The 27,478-nt window shown below is 33.4% G+C and overlaps 1 protein-coding gene across 1 annotated transcript; it reads left to right on the top strand.

The window, feature by feature from the left end:
• Positions 1-944: 944 nt before the first annotated feature.
• On the top strand, positions 945-24,943 carry LOC117339481. The gene is made up of 9 exons (XM_033901091.1): positions 945-2,573; positions 9,939-10,129; positions 11,115-11,189; positions 11,725-11,958; positions 12,594-12,700; positions 15,633-15,813; positions 18,713-19,633; positions 21,392-21,526; positions 22,422-24,943. Exons 1-9 carry the CDS (start codon positions 2,387-2,389, stop codon positions 22,977-22,979), a joined length of 2,589 nt encoding a protein of 862 aa, XP_033756982.1. The 5' UTR covers positions 945-2,386; the 3' UTR covers positions 22,980-24,943.
• Positions 24,944-27,478: the final 2,535 nt, after the last annotated feature.

Below are 27,478 nucleotides of genomic sequence, written 5' to 3'. Positions count from 1 at the left end.
ATCCGCAGCCTATACCGCTGCGCCACATCGGCGTTCTTAAAAAAGAACGTTTCAATGGTACAGTGATGGTCGGCCTGATACCCTGACATGATCATTGTGGAAGTCGTATATTATATATATATATATATATATATCGTGTACCTTTAACAACCCATTTTATTATGGGCAGTGTATATGTATATCAAACCTTTATGAAAAGTTGTAAAATTGTTGAACATTCTTGAAATGAATTATAAATTGTCAGTTACTCTCTGTAAGTTCATATACTTTCCAATTATCTTACCTGGAAGACTAGTTTATAAACAGCACACAAACTTTCCAATTAATATTAATTTGGGTTATTTCATTTTAGATTTCATTTAAACCAACTTCATCAGCACAAGAGAACTTGATTTGATTCCTAGAAACAAATTATTTACATGTACAAGATTATATGTATCAATTATGTAGTATCAGTGAACTAGATCTTTTAAGATCAGATTAGACCAAAATATTTTTTCAAAAGCTAACACTTTTATCTTTAAATGCTTTTCAAATATAACTTGAACTGGTTTATTGTGGTCATTTTGAGGTGAGCTCACCTGATCCAGCCATGAGAAATGCAAGCACAAGTTCAATGGGTCAAATATCACTGTTATAATGATTTATTATGGTCATTTTGAGGTGAGCTTACCTGATCCAGCCATGAGAAATGCAAGTACAAGTTCAATAGGTCAAATATCACTGTTATAATGATTGATTATGGTAATTTTGAGGTGAGCTGACCTGATCCAGCCATGAGAAATGCAAGTACAAGTTCAATAGGTCAAATATCACTGTCATAATGATTTATTATGGTCATTTTGAGGTGAGCTCACCTGATCCAGCCATGAGAAATGCAAGCACAAGTTCAATAGGTCAAATGTCACTGTTAAAATGATTTATTATGGTCACTTTGAGGTGAGCTTACCTGATCCAGCCATGAGAAATGCAAGCACAAGTTCAATAGGTCAAATATCACTGTTATAATGATTTATTACGGTCATTTTAAGGTGAGCTCACCTGATCCAGCCATGAGAAATGCAAGCACAAGTTCAATAGGTCAAATATCACTGTTATAATGATTGATTATGGAAATTTTGAGGTGAGCTCACCTGATCCAGCTATGAGAAATGCAAGTACAAGTTCAATAGGTCAAATATCACTGTTATAATGATTGATTATGGAAATTTTGAGGTGAGCTCACCTGATCCAGCCATGAGAAATGCAAGCACAAGTTCAATAGGTCAAATATCACTGCAGTTATAATGATTTATTATGGTCTCTTAAATCCAATACCAAACAAATATTAAGTAAATTTCATATACAGGCATGTTCTCTTTACATTGAGTCTCGGTGCTATAATGACATTACGAGATTTGAAAGAATTTGTACTGTACACAGTCTGTAAAAAAATAATGTAGAAGATGAGATGCACTTTATACTATTACGTCCAGCTCATTCAGAGTTCAGAGTTAGGTTATGAAACAATATTATATAGACACCCAAGTGATTATAAGCTTATAGAACTAATTTAATGAAAAAATTATAACAACTTTTGAGTAAATTTGTTTAATATTTGATGATGAATAAAAAAAACTTGAAACAGTTGTATTAATTAAAGCTTTATGTTTATGTTTAGATTTCCTCCTGTTTTATCCAACAATTTCTCTTTTGATGTGCCATATCAGCCAAAACTTCCATTTTAAGAGTTCAAAGAACAGAAGTACATATATATAATATTTATTGAGAGTAAAAATATGCACCATTTTTGATATGCATTTATATCAAAAAAATAATACAAGGATAGTAAGTGTTATAAATACTTTCATGGAAAATTGTACCATGTGTCTTATAATAGAGTGATAGATATATTTTGGTGTGAGATTTCCTAAGAAAGTGTTTGTATGTAAATGTAACTCTTTCAGAAGTTACATTTAAATTTGATCTAGTTTGAAATAAATTTAAATTTATTTATTTCTTAATTCTTGAAATAGCACATTAAGCGCATGTTGACCTATATGCCAAACATAACACATAATCAATATGTGTGTAAATGTCACCCTAATTAACTGTAACCCTTGATATCTCAGGTGAGAATCATATAATTGGCTATGTTTGGTTAAAAAAACAAGTCATTGTTCTCCATAATGGGAGGTGGAGCTGTAGGGTAGAAGGGGACCAGGAATCACTTACCTGTGTAATATTTGTATCAATTATTAAACCACTTTGGGGTTTCCTTTAGCTCTTGTCCTAGACTTTTCGTCTGCCATGTTGTATATTCCATTTGACAGCATCTTCACTGACAGTAAAAACTAATTTGACAGAATCAACCAATCAAATTCTTCTAGAAAAATATATGATATAAATGTTGATGCTCCTATCGATTCTCAATGACATCTACAACATGGACCCAGACGAGTATCACGATTTAGTCTGTTTTCTTTCATCCACCTGTAGTTCTTACCCAGATGATCTCAAGGACAGCTCTACAAAGTTTGCCAGAAATAGAAGGGACAACTTTAAGCTAAAAGCCAGCAAGTTCTTTCTGAGAGGTATGTGTACCAAACAGTTATATAAAATATACAGTCAATATCAGAATTTCTCCAATTTTTTTGTCTGAGAACTTTGAAATCAATTTCTAATAAAATAGCTTTATCTAAATAAGAAAATTAGACTAAACATTTTTTATAAGAAATTTATCAATATATTTAAAATGAGACATCATCCTACTAACTATAAAGGAAATACATGGTAAAGGTTTGGTACTTTTTACTATATTGTATTTGTCATGTACTTTATTATTAGACCTTAACAAAATTTGCGAATAAATATACATTATTTCACAAAGAATCAGAAATATAATGCATATATCCCAGAGTACATGTAGCCTATAATTTATTTTTTCAGGCATAAAAAAAACCCTTCCAAAATTGGTGTTGTTTTGTCATTGTTTTTCTTTCTGGTTTTGAAGAAATTCTGATGATGGCTATATATATTTTGCAATAAAAGCAGGAACATCCTTGCATGTGATTCATTTGAATGAGAAACACATAGTTAATTTCATGTACATATATCAATGTAAGCAACTGGGTTAAACACCAAATTGTTCATTAATTAACCTTTTCATATAGTGAAGCAAGAACATTTCAGCACATGGTTCCTGTTACAAATTTAGCTTATGACTGATGGTTAATTGGATTTTGTTTTTTAAATGTGTTCAATTCACAAAATGAAGTTGTACGGTTGTTGAGTTTATGCTGTATTAAACTGGAATGTACTTATTTCCATTTATTGTTATATCCACACCTAGCTATTTCAGCTAGTTAACCTTTGATTAGACTTTGTTGATTATTTGTACAATTACAATGTTGAAGTTTTCCATCTAGTTGAGTGTAATGAAGCAATTAAATTCATGCATTGCCGCATTTTTTGGTTCTGAATTATTTTCTGTTTTTTTGTTTTTTTGTATTTTTTTTTTTTTTGTATTTGTTGAATGCTATGAAAATGCAAATAATTTATCATACATAAACAATTTAATTCTCACACATTTCCTTTCATTCAATGAATATGAAATGATATTAAACAGCAGGTTTTAGTATGGTTATGTCAAATTGACCCACTATTGAAGTCTCAATTATGTCTGTTTTATATAGATACATATTAAAGTAAATATGAGCATTGTTTAGAAGTGATTGAAAAAAGAAAAGAAGGCACTTTATATATGTATAGAGGTCTTAGATTGGAAAGTAAGATATATGAGAGAGAGAGAGAGAGTTCAAGTAGTATAACTATGTATATGAAAATATACATTTATAAAATATTTTAAAGTTATGTGTTCATATTTTGGCAAAAACTGGGGACAGGGTATAACCATGCAATATTAATTAACTTTTCCCATTTTTTTGATCCAGTAAGAAATTTCAATAAAGATAATTCACCTTTGTTTGAAGCAATACGTATATATACATTTCTGAGTATGATATGTACATGTATCTTTGATAAGGTTCTTAAGTGCAGCTACTGACCGTGATGTTATTGTTTTATAATTAAAATTATGGTATTACATTACATTATCTACTCTACAACTAATACTATTTTGATTAAAATAAACCAAAAATGCATGTTTCCTTGTTTAAACCAAAAGGGATGAACTGTGCCTCAAGAAATAACTAAAAAATATTACGTTCCTCTTTTATGCTTCTGAATATTTCTAAGTTTAAGGATATATATGGATAACTAATCAAAGTATTTAAAGTATTGGACATACGGTATGCTTTTTTAGTGTTAGTAATATCTTGAAAGTTAGCTTTTAAATCATGTTTTTTTTAAATTCAACAAAATTATACTTCCTAGAAGAGTTAAATTTATCTTTAAGTTAGTCATTTATAATTTTTTAACCATTGTTTGTCAAATAAACTCTAAAATATTTAATAAACTTAATAGGTATTTTCAGTATATTTTTTCTCTATTATTGAATCTTCTTAATCTGTTATTTCCCTCCATGACTTGAACACGTCTTTCCGGAAAAGGTTTTTACACTTGAATAATCAATTGGTAAACATTCTGAAAGAAAATTAAATGAAACTTCCTTAATAGCATATTTTTTTCAAATAACACTACGTATCCAGGTTAGTTAAGTTTCAAGGCTTCAATAAAAGACTTGATGTTAATCATTATAAACCATTAAACCAGTGATATTAGACATATTTAACACTGGCTTACATTTCTCATGGCCAAATCATGTGTGCTCATTCCTAAATAACCATTATAAACCATTAAACCAGTGATATTAGACATATTTAACACTGGCTTGCATTTCTCATGGCCAAATCATGTGTGCTCATTCCTAAATAACCATTATAAACCATTAAACCAGTGATATTAGACATATTAACACTGGCTTGCATTTCTCATGGTTGGATCATGTGTGCTCATTCCTAAATAACCATTATAAACCATTAAACCAGTGATATTAGACATATTTAACACCGGCTTGCATTTCTCATGGTTGGATCATATTGGCTGAGTACTAAATAACCATTATAAACCATTAAACCAGTGATATTAGACATATTTAACACTGGCTTGCATTTCTCATGGCCAAATCATGTGTGCTCATTCCTAAATAACCATTATAAACCATTAAACCGGTGATATTAGACATATTTAACACTGGCTTGCATTTCTCATGGTTGGATCATATTGGCTGAGTACTAAATAACCATTATAAACCATTAAACCAGTGATATTAGACATATTTAACACTGGCTTGCATTTCTCATGGCCAAATCATGTGTGCTCATTCCTAAATAACCATTATAAACCATTAAACCAGTGATATTAGACATATTTAACACTGGCTTGCATTTCTCATGGTTGGATCATATTGGCTGAGTACTAAATAACCATTATAAACCATTAAACCAGTGATATTAGACATATTTAACACTGGCTTGCATTTCTCATGGCCAAATCATGTGTGCTCATTCCTAAATAACCATTATAAACCATTAAACCAGTGATATTAGACATATTTAACACTGGCTTGCATTTCTCATGGTTGGAATCATATTGGCTGCAGTACTAAATAACCATTATAAACCATTAAACCAGTGATATTAGACATATTTAACACTGGCTTGCATTTCTCATGGCCAAATCATGTGTGCTCATTCCTAAATAACCATTATAAACCATTAAACCAGTGATATTAGACATATTTAACACTGGCTTGCATTTCTCATGGTTGGATCATATTGGCTGAGTACTAAATAACCATTATAAACCATTAAACCAGTGATATTAGACATATTTAACACTGGCTTGCATTTCTCATGGCCAAATCATGTGTGCTCATTCCTAAATAACCATTATAAACCATTAAACCAGTGATATTAGACATATTTAACACTGGCTTGCATTTCTCATGGCCAATCATGTGTGCTCATTCCTAAATAACCATTATAAACCATTAAACCAGTGATATTAGACATATTTAACACTGGCTTGCATTTCTCATGGTTGGATCATATTGGCTGAGTACTAAATAACCATTATAAACCATTAAACCAGTGATATTAGACATATTTAACACTAGCTTGCATTTTTCATGGCCAAATCATGTGTGCTCATTCCTAAATAACCATTATAAACCATTAAACCAGTGATATTAGACATATTTAACACTGGCTTGCATTTCTCATGGCCAAATCATGTGTGCTCATTCCTAAATAACCATTATAAACCATTAAACCAGTGATATTAGACATATTTAACACTGGCTTACATTTCTCATGGCCAAATCATGTGTGCTCATTCCTAAATAACCATTATAAACCATTAAACCAGTGATATTAGACATATTTAACACTGGCTTGCATTTCTCATGTGGCAATCATATTGGCTGAGTACTAAATAACCATTATAAACCATTAAACCAGTGATATTAGACATATTTAACACTGGCTTGCATTTCTCATGGCCAAATCATGTGTGCTCATTCCTAAATAACCATTATAAACCATTAAACCAGTGATATTAGACATATTTAACACTGGCTTGCATTTCTCATGGCCAAATCATGTGTGCTCATTCCTAAATAACCATTATAAACCATTAAACCAGTGATATTAGACATATTTAACACTGGCTTGCATTTCTCATGGCCAAATCATGTGTGCTCATTCCTAAATAACCATTATAAACCATTAAACCAGTGATATTAGACATATTTAACACTGGCTTGCATTTCTCATGGTTGGATCATATTGGCTGAGTACTAAATAACCATTATAAACCATTAAACCAGTGATATTAGACATATTTAACACTGGCTTGCATTTCTCATGGCCAAATCATGTGTGCTCATTCCTAAATAACCATTATAAACCATTAAACCAGTGATATTAGACATATTTAACACTGGCTTGCATTTCTCATGGTTGGATCATATTGGCTGAGTACTAAATAACCATTATAAACCATTAAACCAGTGATATTAGACATATTTAACACTGGCTTGCATTTCTCATGGCCAAATCATGTGTGCTCATTCCTAAATAACCATTATAAACCATTAAACCAGTGATATTAGACATATTTAACACTGGCTTGCATTTCTCATGGTTGGATCATATTGGCTGAGTACTAAATAACCATTATAAACCATTAAACCAGTGATATTAGACATATTTAACACTGGCTTGCATTTCTCATGGCCAAATCATGTGTGCTCATTCCTAAATAACCATTATAAACCATTAAACCAGTGATATTAGACATATTTAACACTGGCTTGCATTTCTCATGGCCAAATCATGTGTGCTCATTCCTAAATAACCATTATAAACCATTAAACCAGTGATATTAGACATATTTAACACTGGCTTGCATTTCTCATGGTTGGATCATGTGTGCTCATTCCTAAATAACCATTATAAACCATTAAACCAGTGATATTAGACATATTTAACACTGGCTTGCATTTCTCATGGCCAAATCATGTGTGCTCATTCCTAAATAACCATTATAAACCATTAAACCAGTGATATTAGACATATTTAACACTGGCTTGCATTTCTCATGGCCAAATCATGTGTGCTCATTCCTAAATAACCATTATAAACCATTAAACCAGGTGATATTAGACATATTTAACACTGGCTTGCATTTCTCATGGTTGGATCATATTGGCTGAGTACTAAATAACCATTATAAACCATTAAACCAGTGATATTAGACATATTTAACACTGGCTTGCATTTCTCATGGCCAAATCATGTGTGCTCATTCCTAAATAACCATTATAAACCATTAAACCGGTGATATTAGACATATTTAACACTGGCTTGCATTTCTCATGGTTGGATCATATTGGCTGAGTACTAAATAACCATTATAAACCATTAAACCAGTGATATTAGACATATTTAACACTGGCTTGCATTTCTCATGGCCAAATCATGTGTGCTCAGTCCTAAATAACCATTATAAACCATTAAACCAGTGATATTAGACATATTTAACACTGGCTTGCATTTCTCATGGCCAAATCATGTGTGCTCATTCCTAAATAACCATTATAAACCATTAAACCAGTGATATTAGACATATTTAACACTGGCTTGCATTTCTCATGGCCAAATCATGTGTGCTCATTCCTAAATAACCATTATAAACCATTAAACCAGTGATATTAGACATATTTAACACTGGCTTGCATTTCTCATGGCCAAATCATGTGTGCTCATTCCTAAATAACCATTATAAACCATTAAACCAGTGATATTAGACATATTTAACACTGGCTTGCATTTCTCATGGTTGGATCATATTGGCTGAGTACTAAATAACCATTATAAACCATTAAACCAGTGATATTAGACATATTTAACACTGGCTTGCATTTCTCATGGCCAAATCATGTGTGCTCATTCCTAAATAACCATTATAAACCATTAAACCAGTGATATTAGACATATTTAACACTGGCTTGCATTTCTCATGGTTGGATCATATTGGCTGAGTACTAAATAACCATTATAAACCATTAAACCAGTGATATTAGACATATTTAACACTGGCTTGCATTTCTCATGGCCAAATCATGTGTGCTCATTCCTAAATAACCATTATAAACCATTAAACCAGTGATATTAGACATATTTAACACTGGCTTGCATTTCTCATGGTTGGATCATATTGGCTGAGTACTAAATAACCATTATAAACCATTAAACCAGTGATATTAGACATATTTAACACTGGCTTGCATTTCTCATGGCCAAATCATGTGTGCTCATTCCTAAATAACCATTATAAACCATTAAACCAGTGATATTAGACATATTTAACACCGGCTTGCATTTCTCATGGTTGGATCATATTGGCTGAGTACTAAATAACCATTATAAACCATTAAACCAGTGATATTAGACATATTTAACACTGGCTTGCATTTCTCATGGCCAAATCATGTGTGCTCATTCCTAAATAACCATTATAAACCATTAAACCAGTGATATTAGACATATTTAACACCTGGCTTGCATTTCTCATGGTTGGATCATATTGGCTGAGTACTAAATAACCATTATAAACCATTAAACCAGTGATATTAGACATATTTAACACTGGCTTGCATTTCTCATGGTTGGATCATGTGTGCTCATTCCTAAATAACCATTATAAACCATTACACCAGTGATATTAGACATATTTTACACTGGCTTGCATTTCTCATGGTTGGATCATATTGGCTGAGTACTAAATAACCATTATAAACCATTAAACCAGTGATATTAGACATATTTAACACTGGCTTGCATTTCTCATGGCCAAATCATGTGTGCTCATTCCTAAATAACCATTATAAACCATTAAACCAGTGATATTAGACATATTTTACACTGGCTTGCATTTCTCATGGCCAATCATGTGTGCTCGAGTCCTAAATAACCATTATAAACCATTAAACCAGTGATATTAGACATATTTAACACTGGCTTGCATTTCTCATGGTTGGCTCATATTGGCTGAGTACTAAATAACCATTATAAACCATTAAACCAGTGATATTAGACATATTTAACACTGGCTTGCATTTTTCATGGTTGGATCATGTGTGCTCATTCCTAAATAACCAGTATAAGTCATAAATTAAAACAGTGATATTAGACATATTTAACACTGGCTTGCATTTCTCATGGTTGGATCATATTGGCTCATTCCTTAATAACCATTATAAACCATTAAAACAGTGACATTAGACATATTTGACACTGATTAGTCTTTCCCGTTGGCTTCCTATTACTGTATTGAGTTGATATACTGTCACAGTCCATAAATAATTTAATAGTGTGTTTTGAGAATTATCTTTGATATTCACTAAGTTGTTGGAAATGCTTGCTATTTAACAGGTGATGTCTTGTATCGGTTTATACCTGGAAATGTAAATGGAGCTGAAGTACTTCTAAGGGACAGAGTAGAAGCCATCCTAGCTGAATTCCATGGTAGTGCCTTTGGTGGACATAGCGGAATAAACAAGACTATCCAATCCATAAGGGCCAGATATTGGTGGTTTGGACTAACAGACACAGTGAAAGACTATGTAAGTAAATTGAATATAATGCAGTTGATCAGTTTTGTAATTTGGTTATTACAGTATGTTTCAAATGGGAATTAAGGAAGACAATTAAATATGTATTTTGATTGATTTTTTTTTAAGTCTCTGATCTGGTATTGTCTGAGCTTGACTTCTAAACTTTTGACATTATTTGATGAAATTATAGCATGATCACCAATTTGCAATGAAATGACTTTAGGTCACTGTGACAGGTAAAATAAGTGCAAATAAGTTTTAATAATAACGTCTCGTCCAGATAAAAGGATATAAGCTTAAGGTCATTTAAGATGTAGCTTCATCACCCTTTCTAAAGTGAAGTGTCATTGGAGTTTGGTGACCTTGATCTCAAGGTCAGAGATCAAGGTCAAAGGTGTGACTTAAATAATTGCTACATGTAGTATATCTAGTACACTTGTATATGTACTTCATGTCTATGCTGTAGACAACAAAAACGTCCAACATTGTCAACAAAAATGTCCTATAGACAAGAAAATTGAGAATTCATACTTTATTTAGCCCACCATCTGACAATTGAAGTTCCCTGATATTGCATTTAGGACCAATCTGAAAACAACATGGCCGACAGACAGCAATTATCGCTTAATCTCAAATTTCATACGTAGCTTCCCCTTGTTTGAAAAGTACTGGAGGGATGTTTCTCAATTTACACAGATTAGTAATATATTAGAGGAAGGGAAAAATAGAGAGAAGATCAATCTGTCATGAAACCTATAAAGATCATTCAATGGTGGTCGCCAAGATCCCTCTGGGATCTCTTGTTTTCAAATATACAAGTTTCCTGAAAATATGAATCATTTTTTGTTCACTGAAATTCACTTGCACACATCTATATATGGGCATATTAAGATTGTTTTCAGTGCTCAAGTGTCTGCATTCCTGGATGGAGTTTGTTCTTATTTCAATATTAGAGTTCTGTTAAAAAGTAAAACAAAGATTTTTTATCACACAGATCAAGTCATGTGAACCATGCCAGAAGTCAGACCCTCTGAAGCCAGGACTGAAACCTGAGTTAAAGCAAATCAAGGTATTTTAATATGAGATCTCATTGTTTAACTCATTTACTCTCTGATATAGGTATACTCATGAAATGGCTAAAACTCCCTAATGATGTCAATGAAGGGAATTGGCTGTGTTGTTACCTCGTACCCTGGCTCACATCACTAATTGAAATTTACCCTCTTCCTTATGGCAAAAATTGTCTTTAGGTGCTCAATCTTCACAACATTTAAAAGACATAATACATTACAGATTTCACAAGATATAGTAATGGCATTGATCATTGATTTAATAGTACAACATTTTTGATGGATTCAAACAATACCTTGTAATAAGAATTAAGCGGAATGAGTAGCTATAGTTTTTATTAGTAAATGAGTCTTTTGGTATATTTTGAAGTTCAAAACTGTTTGGTTGGAATTGCATTTCATATGCTCAACAACACTTTAATATATATCCTATATCAATCTTAGATACTATTAAAGATAGTGACAAATCATAAAATTTGTCTCACTAATGCATGTTTGTACATAAGAATTTCAGAACACATTATTTCTTTGTAGGTCTCTAGCCCGTTTGAACTGGTTGGTGTTGACCTAGTTGGACCTCTGACTGAGACAGAAACTGGCAACAAATACATATTCACTGCTACAGATTACTTCACCAAGTGGGTTGAAGCTTTTCCAATACCATCAAAGCATGCCACTGTTGTTGCCAGATGCTTCAAGCAGCTGTTTGCCCGTCATGGAGCAATGAATGCCATACTAACAGACCAGGGAAAGGAGTTTGTGAACCAGGTAAACGTTATGTCTATTTTTAATTTTTCAATTTTCATATCTGGCTAATTTAACTCACTGTAACTCACTGTAGTTGAGGTCATTGTTGGTCTTCGACTACGATCGACGCATCTACTGTAATGACTGGTGTTGATTTCTGGTCATTTCCTACCATATAGCATACTGGATTGAATTTCCCAAGGTGGTGTCTCCAAGTTCGGTTCAGGCCTGATTTAAAGCTTTTCAAATTTTGAAAGTATTTGATGATATTAATTTGATGTAAAAGCAAGGATAATCTATAAGAGGTAGAATTTACCTCTCCATTTAGGAAAGCTAGATTGACTCTGATCCTTTGTTACAAAAGTACAATTAATTTCATTATTCTGAAAATAACCTAATAGGTGGGATATATATATATGAGTTGGCCCGCAGATGATGGTTCTAGTTGAATCTAGGTGATCCATCCCATCAGTCAAAGTTGATATTTCCAATTAGTGGTTAAAAAGAATAAAATACCAAAGGAAAATATATGTTTTGGCTCTATCTCAAACACTACCAGTTAATAGTCACAGGAATATTCATATAAAAAATGTAAACATAAAAGTACCGATTGTATGAATTACATTTTAATAAACCTTTTTGTCTTTTTCTGTCAGGTGAATGATCAACTCTGTACCGAATGGAACATCCAGCATAGAGTAACGGCAGCATATCATCCTCAGACCAATGGACTAGACGAAAGAACTAATCAGACATTGAAGGCGTAAGTTTTTTTGACAAGACTATTATTGTTTGGCATTGTTTGTCTTTTCAGTGCAATTATTTTTTTTTACCTGGAGATCACCTTCATTTTACATTAAATAATTTATCATCATGATATGTAGTAGAATTTTTAAAGAAGGCATTTCAATTAAAATATTTTTTACAGAAAGGCATTTTTTATTTGAGTATTTAGTTTTACTATTATCAAACATAGGAATCTTATTGATCTTGTCTGTAGTTTCTCTCCAGGAGGGATATTTCTCACTCTTAAAATGTTGATTCTCCTTGGTCCCTACGTTAGCATGTTTCATTTTGAGTCTGATTTGAAAACAGAGTGGCTGACAGGTAGCCATTTTTGATTTTGACATTTTAAGTTTGTTATGATTTTTTCAAAGTACTTGAGAACTGACAGTTTTGTGTTGTAACACAATTAAGCTATGTTGATCAGAATTAAAGTAGTTTGCCAACTAAGCTCTTGGTGTCAAAGGTCAAGGTCAAATATATGTATCTCTTACTTATAAACATTAAATCATATGATGAAGCAAATACACAAGATGTGAAAGATGTGAAATACGCAAGATGTGAACTGATCAAAGGTCAAAGTCATGGTGTAGAGGTCAAAGTTACATTTTTAGGTCACATGAGACAAAGTCTCAAGTGACCTTTTCTAATCGCCTTTTATCTGCCGTCGTGTGTCGTGCGTCGTGTGTCGTGTGTCGTCCATCCGTAAACAATTTACATTTTCTTCTCCAAAACCACTGAACCAAATTCAATGAAATTTGGCAGAGAGTTTCTATGGCTAAAGGTCAACTAAAATTGTGAATTATATGGTCCCCATCCCCCAGGGGCCTGAGGGGCAGGGCCAAAAAGGGTCAAATTGACTAAAATTTCAAAAATCTTCTCTCAGATAAGGTGGAATCAAACACTCTTCATAGAGTAAACTTTACTATAGTTTGTATAGGGAAATCACATTTTGGACTATTATTTCAAAAATCTTCTTCTCTACTCTCAGATATGGTAGAATCAAACACTCTTCATAGATGGAAGGGTCTTGAAGGTGCTTTACCAAAATAGTGAATTTCATGAACCTGGGGTCTCACGTTTGCCCCTGGGGAGGGGGTAAACTTTACTATAGTTTCTATAAGGAAATCACATTTTGACTATTTTTGGTTGGATTTGTATTGGAATTCATTCTAACTTGGTTCAAATTATTAGCATAGGATGACAGTTTGATGGTATGTACATGTTGGCCCTGGTTGACGCCCAGGGGCTGGTGGGCATGCCAAAAAGGGTCAAATTGACTGAAATTTCAAAAATCTTCTTCTTACAACCCAATTAAGGTAGAATCAAATACTCTTCACAGATGGAAGGGTCTTAAGGTGCTTTACCATAATTGTGAATTTCCTAGCCCTGGGTTCTCACATTTGCCCCATGGGAGGGGATAAACTTTACTTTAGTTATAGGGAAATCACATTTTTGACTATCATTAATTTTGTTTTAGTTGTTTTGAAATTCACTATAAATTTGTTAACATTATCAGCATGGGTGACTGCTTAATGGTATGCACATGTTGGCCCTGACTGATCCCAAAAAGTGTCAATCAAATTTACTGAAATATTTAAAAAAAAAATCAGGTGACCGCCTCTTGTTTGTGTTATCACTGATTTACATTTTTCATGAGATAAGAAATGAAAGTTGGTTTGAATGTAAAAAAGGAATCCTTTTGCCAACTGTCACGGTCACTGGGTCAAAGGTCAAGATCTAGCTTTTTATTAATGACCATTTTGCCTAGACCTTATACAGTAAGCAAACTTAGTTGGAATTAAACAAGGAATCAATTGTCCAAAGATCAAGGTCACTGAATCAAAATCAAAGGGCAATTTAGTTGGAAAGTTCAAACAATGAAATGTGATCAAATTTCTCTAGGTTTGCTTTTGATCTCTGCCCCTATTTTTAGGTCAAGTTCAGTGACCATTTCTAATTTGGAGTTGCCCATCATTAGTAACCATTTTCACATTTTCATCTCTTTCTCAAGAACTTTTTCACATTTTCATCTCTTTCTCAAAAACTCCTGAACCATTTTTGATGAATTTTTTACAGAAATCTTTATTGGCTAAACAATTTAACCAAAATTTTAAATTGTATAATCCCCACCACCCAGGGCCCTCAAGGTGGGGCCAGAAGTGGTCAAATTAACTGATATTTCAAAATTTTCTTCTCCCAGACCCAGACATGGCAGAATCAAATATCATTGGCATTGGTTTTTCAATATTAACATTTTGATGCAAGTGTTTAAAGGCACATTTATATGTGGTGTCCCTGCAGTGTTATACTATCCCCTTTCAGAGTTAACCTTACATTTTTTTGGAAAAAAAACCCTGCTTTTTGATATCTTTTGGTGTTAACAGGCATTAATGCAGCATTAAAAATTGTATTAGAGTACTGATATTCGACATCTGTGTCCCTGTGGGGTTTAACCATCACATTCCTGAGTTGAACTGAAAGATATTTTGTGAATTTAATATGCTTTTTGACATGTTTGGCAAAACAATACCAATTGATATATTTAAATCATTTATTGACAAACATTTGCAATATGACTTATGTTGTTCTACAACAGCTCATCTTGTTAGGGATAGAATATCTTACGGGTATCTTATAGATATCTTCTGGTGTTTTATTGAAATTGTGACTTTCTTGTATATCCTACAGTAAATTTGGACTAGCCCCTCGATCCTTCAAGGGGATGGGGAGAGGGTGGATGATGTATATCCACTGCTCATACATAATTGACATAGAATCTTATCCCTAATTTCTCAACATCTTAAATCTTTATTTTCATTTCATGATGTCATCCAATCGAATATGGGTGTATTACATTATTTAACGGCAGGATGGGTCAGTTATGTGATAAATTTGTATAATTATTTCAGTACTCTGCGTAAGATGGTCAATGAGCATCAGACTAACTGGGATGCCTTTTTGGATGGAGCTTTGTTTGCCATGAGAACCAAACCACAATCCAGCACAAAGTACAGTCCATTCTTTCTTCTGTATGGCCGAGAAGCAAGGTACCCAAGTCAGCTCCCAAAAGACTTTGGAAACAACTTACAGGTTAGTTCCAGTACACTTTCCTGTTATTTTCAGCTCACCTGGCTTGAAGGGCCAGAGAGCTTATGCCATACAAAGTACAGCATATGTCAACATTTAAATCACTACTTGTCATAAAGTAATATATAGAAATTTAACCAAATTTGATCAAAAACATCCCTGGGTAAAAAGGAACAGATTTTGCATTAATGGTGAGTCTGACCAAATAACCCATACCCCATTATCATATATAGCCTTGCTTGTCATCAAGAAATAAACACAACCCTGTTATAGAAATAGGCCCTGGGGTTTTTAAACACCATCATGTTGTAAACATGATTTTCAGGTCTTTTCATACCCTTAGAGACATAACTATATACAGCATTGTTTGTCCTTAACAAAGAAAACTATTAATGAATTTAACTTGAACATTTTATTGACATTGGGTCAAATCAAACTAGGTGAGCAATACAGGCTCTCTGGACTTCTTGTTAGCCCACCATCATCAGATGGAGGGATATTCCTCAAACTGCATTTGTAGATTCCCCATGGTCCCTTGTTGTGCCAATTAATTTCAGTTTTACTTGAAAATTAATGGATTGATGGACTATCACTATAGGTCATGGTGACCTTGCTATTGTGATAATCTTTTGTCCTGTGTCGTGTCTGTTAGCTTTTCTTTGTGAACACAATAACTTGAGTAAATGTTTACCAAGATTGATAAGATCTCTAACAAGTTCGAAAATCAGAATAACTCAACCGTAACTTACAGAGTTATTGCCCTTTGCAATAATATTTTTATTGGACTTTGTGAACATGATAACTTGAATAAATATCAACTAAGTACCGGTATGTAGAAACTTTGTGTGCAGTGTAATGTCAATAAGATATCAGACAAGTATTAAAATTGGGATTTATACAACAATTACCAACAGAGTTATTACCCTTTGTAATATTATTATTAGACCTTGTGAACATGATAACTTGAGTAAATATTACGTAAGGTATGAATATGAAACTCTGTATATATTGTTATTGCTCTTTGTAATAATATTATTGTTGGTCTTTGTAAACAAGATAAGTTCACAAACGCTTATTATTGAACAGTAATTTGCAGAATTGCCGCCCTTTGTTATTAAATTACTATTTGTTTCTGTGAACATGATAACTTGGGAAAATTTGTTTGTGGCCTTATAATCAGAAAGATCTTGAAGATTTGGAAAATAACTGTGATGAAACTTCAGCCTTAAAGGACAACTTCAAAATAAGACTTATTCAATTGGTATGTAAAGAGTTATTGCCATTTTTAATTTTCTTATCAGACCTTTTGAATGTGATAGATAAGGTTTAATAGTAAGATCTTCACTGCATTTGATATATCAAGTCTTCTGTCATTTAATTAGCAAGTTTAGATGAGTTTAAAAATGACATTAATTCAATAGAAATTTATTGATTTATTGCCCATTTTTACTTATGGTTTACTGAATATAAATAGATTTTTATGGAATGTCGTACTTGGTATGCTGGAAGAATCATTCAAAAGCTAATCACAGTTAAGTGTCCATTTCATGATGTTCCAATCTAGTCATGATATGTCATCATGTACATGTAGGTGTGATTTATTGCCGTTTATCTTTTTAGTGTTGCTTTATTAAGAAGATTAGCAAAAATGTTCCCAGGAAAAAATAGTTCTGCAGTAAAACATTCAAAACAAATTTTAAAAATATATAGGTGCTATGCTTTTATAATGTATACATGAAGTTGCAGATTTGTGTGTGTTCTTTTTTTTTATTTGATACTCAAAATAAAAACTTTTTATCTTAATATTATATTTCAATTGTGCAAATGATATTTTTTTTCGTAAGTGTAGCTCAAACAGAATGGTAAAACTATATCAGGGATGTACAAATAAATTGAAAAAAAGGAACAAAAAACGCAGGACTTGTGCAAGTCTGCCAGTCTATTTTGCATTTGAATTGGGGCAATTTCCAACTTTTTAGGTCACCTGAGACAAAGTCAAAGTCTCAAGTGACCTATTCTAATCGGCTTTGTTCGTCGTGCATCTGTAAACAATTAAAATTTTCGACTTCTTCTCCTAAACAGCTGAACCAAATTCAATGAAATTTGGCAGGAAGCTTCTATGGCTATATAAACGTCAACCAAAATTGTGAATTATATGGTCCCCACCTACCAGGGGCCAGAGGGGCAGGGCCAAAAAGGGTCAAATTCAAAAATCTTCTTCTCAAATTCAGATATGGTGGAATCAAATACTCTTGTTCAATTTCTATTGGGATTCATTCTAACATGATTAACATTATCTGCCTGGGATGACAGTTTGATGGTATGCACCTGTTCAATACATCCATTATAGGGAATTATGTTACAATGGACTCTTGCGCAACTGGTGAGAAGTAAAGTTAATGGGATATTTGGGGATAATATAGCTTAATCATTTTATCAAGGGGTAAAGGTTTATAACACTACAAAATGTTCAGGTCGCAGAATTGTTGACGAAGAAAGGACATTATTTTCTTTTTATCCTGTTATGATGATGTGCTCGTAATATGTGTCCATAGTAATATATTTGTGAAATTAGTTGAAATAACGTTCGTTATGAATGTACATGTTGTAAATGTTTCAAAAATAGGCCTGGTAGAGTTTCAATTCAAGGCTCTGTTTAAAACGGCAATAAGTAAACTCAATGTGTTCCATTACTTATCAAACAGAAGAAAGTGGGCAAGTGTTCCAGCTTGTTAATATTGAATGAAATGACAAAAGGGAGTCAGTCTAATTATGTACTTTGCAAGAAAAAAAAAGAAGTAACCTTGCTCTGAGATTTTAATGTTCTTTTCTTTTTTAATTACCGAGAATGCTATTTTCAATTGATGCATTTCCATTTATAATAGTTTTCTTTTAACTGCAGGCTGATCATGAGGCATCGACAACAACGGAAGAGGCCAAACGTCAATATGTTGAGCAGAGGGAAGAAGCCTCGCTGAGGATTGCCCAGACAGCTAAGGTGAACATTGATAAAGCCCATGAAAAGCAAAAGAAAAACTTCAAAGAAAGACAGCGAAAAGGGAGGCGTTATGAGGACATTTGTGTGGGAAATATGGTTCTGATTCATAATGCAAGGAAGGCTGCTACAAAGAAGAAGGGAAATCTAGATCCGAACTACCATGGTCCATATAAAGTAGTCAATATAGATGGCAAGTGTGCCACTCTTCAGAACGATTCAGGACATACTCTAAAGAGGAAAACAAACATAGACCACCTGAAACTGTTCAAAGATCAGACCGCTCATGAGACAGATTTGTGTGCGCAGGACACCTGTGACAATACTTCTGAAGAGGGTACAGTTTCTTGTATGCAGGACACTGTTGGGAAATACATTGAAGATGTCAGTTCAGATGGCAGTCTGAATGAACTTTTTAAGTTTATAAGTGAACTGAACTTATCAAAGATATCTCTGAACACTTTAGGTTTTCAATATCACCACTGTCCACAACAGAGTTTCTTGAAGGAGGTTATCAGTGTATCGGAGGCAGAGTTAGAGTGCTTTGGTACACTATTGTTACCTCATCTGAGACATTTGGATTTGGACTTGTCAGTGAAAACATCAGTGGCTATGCTTACATCTGCAGTATGTGTTATGGCCAGTCATCAGTTTCAGCCACTGATGACCATTGCACAAACACTCAAGGAGGTACCAAGCCATCTTGAGGATGTTGACATTCACGAGATCCCACAACTCTACCCAACACAAAGACTCACAGTTGGCGGCGAGACACTAGAGGCGGTGGACATGGCAACTCTAGAGGATGGGAAGTGGATAAACGACAAGGTAAAAGCAGTTCTTAATTATTCAGCTTAAAAGCATTGAATTAAATTTGTATGTGCAATTTTTGGCTCGTCTCTTCGAAGAAGAGTGAGAGCTTATGTTAATTGTCACTCCGGCGTCAGCGTTGGTTTTTAAAATGTTAAATTTTTGGTGCGAGAGTTGAAAGGCATAGTAATTTATGGTAATATGATCCCTGTTGGGGTTAAACTATCCCCTGCTGGAGTTAAACTAAAAGATTTTTTTTGGGGAAAAAAACAGATTTTTGAAAATGTTTGGACTTAAAAAAAATTGCGTTAAGGTTTTGGTGCAAGTGTTGAAAGGTATTGATACATCACTTTATAATTGTACTAGGGTGCTGATATTTGGCAATAGAGTCCCTATGTAGTAAGACAATCCCTTCCTGGTGTAAAACTTTAAAAAAGATGGATTTTATTCTTTTTAAATCTGTGTTTTTTTGTTTTTGTTTTTAAATCTTTGGACTTTGTGTTAAGTTTATGTTGTAAGTGTTGAAAGGCATAGTAATACATGGTATTAGGTTCCCTGTGGGGGTTAAGCTATCCCTTGCCAGAGTTAAACTGAAAGATTTTTTGGGGGAAAAAACACATTTTTAAAATTTTTGTGCAAATTTTGACAGCTATTAACACATCACTTTATGATTGTACTAGGGTGCTGATATTTGTTAAAAGAGTCTCTATGGAGTTACACTATTCCTTCTTGGGGTGAAACTGAAAATAAAACAATGTGAAAATGCTCACATTAGACAATTTATACCGGTCCACATTTTTCAAGGTAGACAACTCTCATTAGGATAATATTTTTTCAAAAAATTGAAGAAATATGTCCAAAAGCAATTACATTTGTATCTAATATATTCATTTAATCTACAACAACATAGCTTGTCTCCCGAATGTTTGTCAATAAATAATTTATATATATGTATAAAAATTGGTATGGTTTTGAAAATTCAAAAAACATAATCTGATCAAGTAAACAATAAAAATATTATTAATGCAATTTGCCAAACATTCCAATTAATATATTTTAATTATTTATTGACAAACATTTGCGAGACCAGCTTTGCTGTTCTCCAACAGCTCTTGTTTTCCTTCCAAGATTGATATTTTCATGTATCGGCTGATAAAAAATCTTTGATGGTCAGGTCTCGATTCTAATAACAAAACATATACTAGATGGTCACTCTGTGTTCTATTTATCACAACATATACTAGATGGTCAGGTCTGTGTTCAATTTATCACAACATATACTAGATGGTCACTCTGTGTTCTATTTATCACAACATATACTAGATGGTCACTCTGTGTTCTATTTATCACAACATATACTAGATGGTCAGGTCTGTGTTCTATTTATCACAACATATACTAGATGGTCACTCTGTGTTCTAGTTACCACAACATATACTAGATGGTCAGGTCTGTGTTCTAGTTACCACAACATATACTAGATGGTCACTCTGTGTTCTAGTTACCACAACATATACTAGATGGTCAGGTCTGTGTTCTAGTTACCACAACATATACTAGATGGTCACTCTGTGTTCTAGTTACCACAACAGATACTAGATGGTCACTCTGTGTTCTATTTATCACAACATATACTAGATGGTCACTCTGTGTTCTATTTATCACAACATAAACTGGACGGTCAGGTCTACGTTCTAATTATCTCTACAATGGATCTGTAAGATACCACGAATTTAAGATGAGATGTTAACAGGTAATATTGTATTGCTGTTTCAGGTCATCAACTCCTTCTTGGCACTGAAAAAGATGGAGCAGAACACATCAGAATCAAACAGACACATTTATGTCCTTCCCTCGTACACAGCCGTTCAATGGGATCAAGGTCACCTGGATCACTGGATGTTTAAGAAGGTAAATAATGGACAAGGAAAATCTTTCCATAATGTTCTCGCTATTAAATTTTATTCTTTCCTCACATAAATGGATGTATGCAAGGTAGATCAGAAATCAAAGATGGCCATCATGGCCTCTGATAGGTCAAAATTTAAATAGTATCTGATTTTAATGAAATTGGGTATTAGACACAGATTTAAATTTAAATATTTTTTGATTTTAATGAATTTGGGTATTGGACACCGGTCACTGTCGTAGCCTCATTTTCACAATTTAACAAAATGGCCTCCATTTCATGGCCTATGATTGGTGGAAGTTCAGATATTGTTCGATTTGAATGAAAATTGCTATGTAGGGGTTTTGAGGGATGCCAAACACATTGGTACGACTACTGGGGCATTTGGAGGACATGTGTAACGGAACCACATTACAATTAGCAGTTGTTATGGTTGAATTAAGATAAAAACAAGTGGTATGAACATGCATATGATCATTTTTCATCTATTAACCCACTGTAATCATATCAGGTCTTTAGCTGTGCATATTTAAATGTGTACTTAGCCTACTTAATTGTTATTATTTAGCAGGAGAAATTAACTTTTTAAATGCTGTGTTGATGTAAGAAAAACAAAGTCAAAATTAATTTTACCCATGTTACCCGACAATTTCTTTTAACATCTCACTTAATGTTAGTGTCAGGGCCAGAGGAAACTCAGATAAGGATCTTCTACATTGATACAAAGAATTACCTTCAGCTTATCAAATGTAATGTTGATTGAATTGAAGACTAATTAAATACATACTGACCAAATTTGGAATGCAACTTGGCACATATTGCATTTTTTGTCAACTTACAGCCCATGGTCTATATATACTAAGCAGAAATTTTACAATTCTATTTTGTTATTTTCAGGTTCAGTTCTCCAAATACACTCATGTATTCCTGCCAATATGCATCAATGGGAATCACTGGGTGTTGCTGGTTGCAGACGTAAAGCAAAGACTTGTCTACGTTCTGGACTCTATGAATGGGGAGGTTGGTCAGAAATGGACAAGGATGTGGGCAGAATTCATGGCCAATCGGGACAGACTTCCAGATGTTACTGAACAGTTTGGTGTGTGGAACTTCCCGGAGATCAGAAGCAGCAAACAGACCGACAGTAATTCATGCGGTGTGTTCACCCTGATGAATGCGGAATGCATTGCCAAGGATGTTCCCATAGCAGTCATGAGACAAGTGCATTGCCAAAGATATAGACAATATGTTAAGGCATCTTTGCTCAATGCTGGAGCAGCAAAGTCGGACTCTAAGTGTGACATGCCAGATTGTAGGATACCTAAAGGACACAAAAGATGGGTCCAGTGTTGCGTGTGTGGACGTTGGCTCCACACAAAGTGTTGCAGGATTCCGACAAAGGCAGCCATCGAGGAGGAATACGAATGCTGCTTCTGTGAAGCCATGTATAGATAGACATTCATAGCTTATTATTGCTACCAATTGGTTTGGAAAAGCTTCCTCTTCCAATTTCTATTAGGACTGGTCAAATTTGATGAACAATGTGTTATGGTGTAGTTTATCTGTCTGTTAATTTTTGTTATCTCCTACATTTTTCTAACAATCTCTTTGAAACTTGGTATTCATTATAATTATGATAGGAAATTGTATTACCCTGAAAAGGTTTTAATTTCATTATTTTTGAACAAGTTTATTTCAGTGATGAAAATTCTTGTCACATCATTCCTATTTTTATCCTGCCATCATCAGATGGTGGACTATTCAAATCGCCCTGCATCCATCATCTCTATGTCCATAACAATCCTTGTTATCATTATGTCAAAGTACTGGAGGTACATTTCTATAACATGATGAGTAGGTTCCCCTTAGTTCCCAGTTGTGTTAAAACAAAATGACTGACAGGTGGCCATCTTTGATTTTGAGAACTAGAAGATTTTTGTAGCTACATTGTATTTCTTAAAGTACTGGAGGAGTGTTTTGCAAACTTCACTTGTTCTTGTCATCAGATTATGAAGAGGGAAAAAAAAGAAATGGAAAAGTAATGAAATCAGTCTGACATAGAACCATTAGAGATTGTTCAATGGTGTACACCAAGATTCCCCTGGTCTCCTGTTAATTAGAAAAATGGATATAAATAATTTCTTGAAAAGTACTGAAGGAATATTGCTCAAATTTTGCTTGTAGGTTCCCATTGGTATCAAGTTGTGTCAATTCAATTTAGATTTTTGATGAGAAAAATAGAATGGTCGTCAGACACCCATCTTAGATTTGAAGAATTAAAGTTTGTTATATTATCACTATTTCTTGAAAAGGGATGTTTCTCAAACTTCACATGTACATGAAGGTTCCATTTGTTCTTTGAATCAGAATATTAAGAAAGAAAAAATAAGGGAGAGTTATAGAAGATCAGTGTGACACAGAACCGATCATTGAATTGTGGGTACCAATTTTCCCCTGGGATCACTCGTTAGCCTCAATTTTGAAAATTAATTGATAGGCTTTATATAAGATATGAAGTTGTTTCATATGAATGTTTCTACCCTTTGTTCATTTGAGCATTTTATAGTTGTCCTAAGATTTCCATTTTTTTGTGAACATGGAATGCATTATAGTCATAGTTATATTCCCACCACAAAAAAATTTTGGATTGGTCCAATGAATACTTTAATATTATTACTGGGGAGGGGGTAGACTTTACAATAGTTTATATAGGGATGACTTTCCACATTTTTGACAATCATTTAATTGTTGACATTTAATTTGTTAACATTATCAGCATTGGATGACAGCTTAATGATATGCACATGTTGGCCCTGACAGACCCCCAGGGACTGATGTGTGGGGCTAAAAAGGGTCAATTAGATTAACTGAAATATTTCAAATCTCAGGTGACCGTTAAGGCCCATGGGCCTCTTGTTAATTTGTAGATTTCTTTTGCATCTATTACATTTACTTTTTTGTAACAGAATCTGTATTATATTTTCTTGTGTCACAAGATTTGGAATTATATGTAAATTGTATATATCATTGCCACACCAAATGAAATTTTATGATTCATTTGTCAAGCTATGACTGTTACACTTTTCAGATATATAAGTCATTAAAAAGGAGGAAACATTTCAAAAACTATAGAAATGTTATATATATAAAAAATATTAAAACATTAAATTCAGTGAAGTTTTCTTTGATGTTCTACTTCTAAGATGTATGATCCCTGTGCTTGCTTTTGATGAAGTCTATTTGGAATTTCATTAGTAGGAACAATTGGAGTTACAAATACTTTGGTGTGGCCTTCATTCTCTAACTTACATATAAAGTTATTAAGTCACTTGCTTCGCTATGTAGCTTGTAGCTGTGACAAATGAAATATTCATTATAACTTTTCCTTTGTGCTGAATAAAATGTGAAAAGTACCATAATTATTTGTCTTGTCATGTTGTAACAGAGCTTTCATTTATTTGGATCTTGAAAGTGTTAAAAGCACTAAGACATAGTTGTTCAGTCTTCCATTTTGTAAAAGAAAAGAAAACAACATAAATGCTCATGTATTATATTCAATGTTTAATTTTATTGATGAAATGATATCAACATTTTAAATTGGAATCAAAACTTTTACCAAAGATTAAGGTCTGAACAACAATGTCTTTAGTGATCATCATGGGAAGTGAAAAATGGTCATTATTATAATAATAATCCTGCATGTTGAGGATTTTTACAATCATCAATATGAATTGACTTAGAATAGTATCATATTTAAAAGTAATATCAGACAAAATGGTCTTTTTAACTATCCTGCTAATGACTTCTTTGGCATTCTGGCTATGAAGAGGACATTCGCTGGTAAATATATATAATTTAATTTTGCTTGTAACAAGCATTTTCATTGGCTCAAAAAATTATGTTATCATCTCATAACATAAAAAAAAATACTGTGACGTCAGCGGAGTAATCATTCACGGGATTTTGTATTTATCGATGTGTTTTTAAATATCTGGAGCAAAATAAACATACTCGCGGTTTAAGAAAAGAGTACACCCCAGTTTTTTTGCGTTATTGCTCAATAATGTAAAAAAAAATATTACAGTTAACCCTTAAATTTAAAAATTCAGGCTATAATGAAATCAATTTTTTAAAAAGATGTGGTATACCTATTATTAGTTTGTATTTTTTATCCCCCACATAGGAAATTCCATAGCCAGAATGAGATAATTCAGCACTATCAGGGTATTGATTAATTAATAAATCTAATTTACTGAATTTGAAAATACTTCCTACACATTGACAGAACTAATGGATGGCAGTGCATAAAGTAACTCGTATGACACCTGAGACAAAGTCTCAAGTAACTTATACTAACTGTCTTTCGTCTGTCGTGCGTGCGACATCTCTTGTGCATCCATAAACTATTTACATTTTGCCTTCTCCAAAATCACTGGAACAAATATCGATATGGGTAAATTATTGTCCATTTCGGTAATTAAACTGACAGTTCATACAGCCGCTAATTGTGAATTCTTAAGAGAGAGAGATCGAGAGAGCATGTGATTTGAAATACTTCTTGGTCAAATAAACACAGCATATATTTTACATATACAGTGGGCATCGAAGAACATATTTGAGTTCATTCTCTCTGAAAATGATGTAAATTCCATGTTTTTTTCGGTCCGTGTCTGGTAACATGAATGAAGAACTTGTATCTTTGGGTGACAAAAATGCAGTGAAATGTCCTTAGACATGGACAATTGATTTTTTTTTGTTGGCGACTTGCAATTCTCACGGTAACGGCAATTTTTATATAACATTTATATTTTCTAAAACAGATTTTTGACATTTAATTCAACTTGTGCTTGCATATGCATCTCTATTTGAATACAGATATCTGAATTAAATAGGTAAAAACCCAAATACTATTTTTTTGTAGCTTGTCATAGTTTATACTCATGGTACCAGGATTTAATGTGGGTTATTGTTTTCAAATAATATGAGAGCTACATGTATCACCAAAACAGCTATGTCCTATGCATCATGAGGTATGCGATTATTTATTTAATCCTTTCTATTTTTATTTAAAAATGATTTACAATTCAGTAAACTGTGTTGTTTATAAATATTCATTTGGAATATGTCCATAAATACTTTCATCAAATAAAGAAAAACAACAGATTTTGGCTCATGTAAAGTATACAGTGACGCCCACATGTGACAGGGATATATAACAAGTGTCGCTGCCTGTGGTGACACCCCCATCATCTCGACAGTCCGATTCCTGTTGTCAGGGGTAGGCTATTGATCATGCTGTTCCGGGGGTTCCCTCCCTCTGTCTCCTCAGGCAAAACAGCAGGTAGAATATATAATTATCTGACCAATATTTCACGGCAGGTAAGATTACCCTATGGCGTAATTTAGAGTTTATTTAACTCCGATCGATATGCAGGTACAGTATATTGCCTACACTGGCTATTTTGTACACAGTCATTCTAAAAACGCAATGACAGTCGCCGCCGACATTGTAACGCGATCATTGTAACAGTGCAATATCTGTTAACATATTTAATGACGTAAAACACACAACTCATGACCTGTTCCAATGACAAACTGTTCTGGCTTGCAAGTCTCACGGTTCTTGCAACTCTCACGGCGACCGGTGCCCCCTCCGTGAAACTTACAAGTACCGGAAGCGGAACTTGCAACTCTCACGGACTTGCAAAGTACACGCTACACCCCACGCTACCACAGAGGGCATTGCCGAGTGACTCCGGAACTATAACACGGTTGTTGAGTTCGCCGGGGGTTTTCGCGCTACACAATTTATTTATTTATTCTTTTATTTATTTATTTATTGTTACCCTCTATGCTGCACTTAAAATAATAAACAACCAGCAACAACTGTTCTAAGTATACATGTTGAGTATTAGTTATAAGTATTCTACAGACATTGGTAACATGTATGGCCT

This window comes from Pecten maximus, chromosome 12, assembly GCF_902652985.1.
Source record: "Pecten maximus chromosome 12, xPecMax1.1, whole genome shotgun sequence".
Lineage (NCBI taxonomy): Eukaryota > Metazoa > Mollusca > Bivalvia > Pectinida > Pectinidae > Pecten > Pecten maximus.
This window is presented reverse-complemented; position numbering and strand designations above follow the sequence as displayed.

Excerpts from the sequence above, each read along its gene's own strand:
- LOC117339481 (XM_033901091.1), top strand. The coding sequence starts at position 2,387 with ATGTTGATGCTCCTATCGATTCTCAATGACATCTACAACATGGACCCA. Across the intron at positions 12,701-15,632 it reads ACTAATCAGACATTGAAGGC|TACTCTGCGTAAGATGGTCA; the intron begins GTAAGTTTTTTT and ends TAATTATTTCAG. Across the intron at positions 21,527-22,421 it reads ATCACTGGATGTTTAAGAAG|GTTCAGTTCTCCAAATACAC; the intron begins GTAAATAATGGA and ends TGTTATTTTCAG.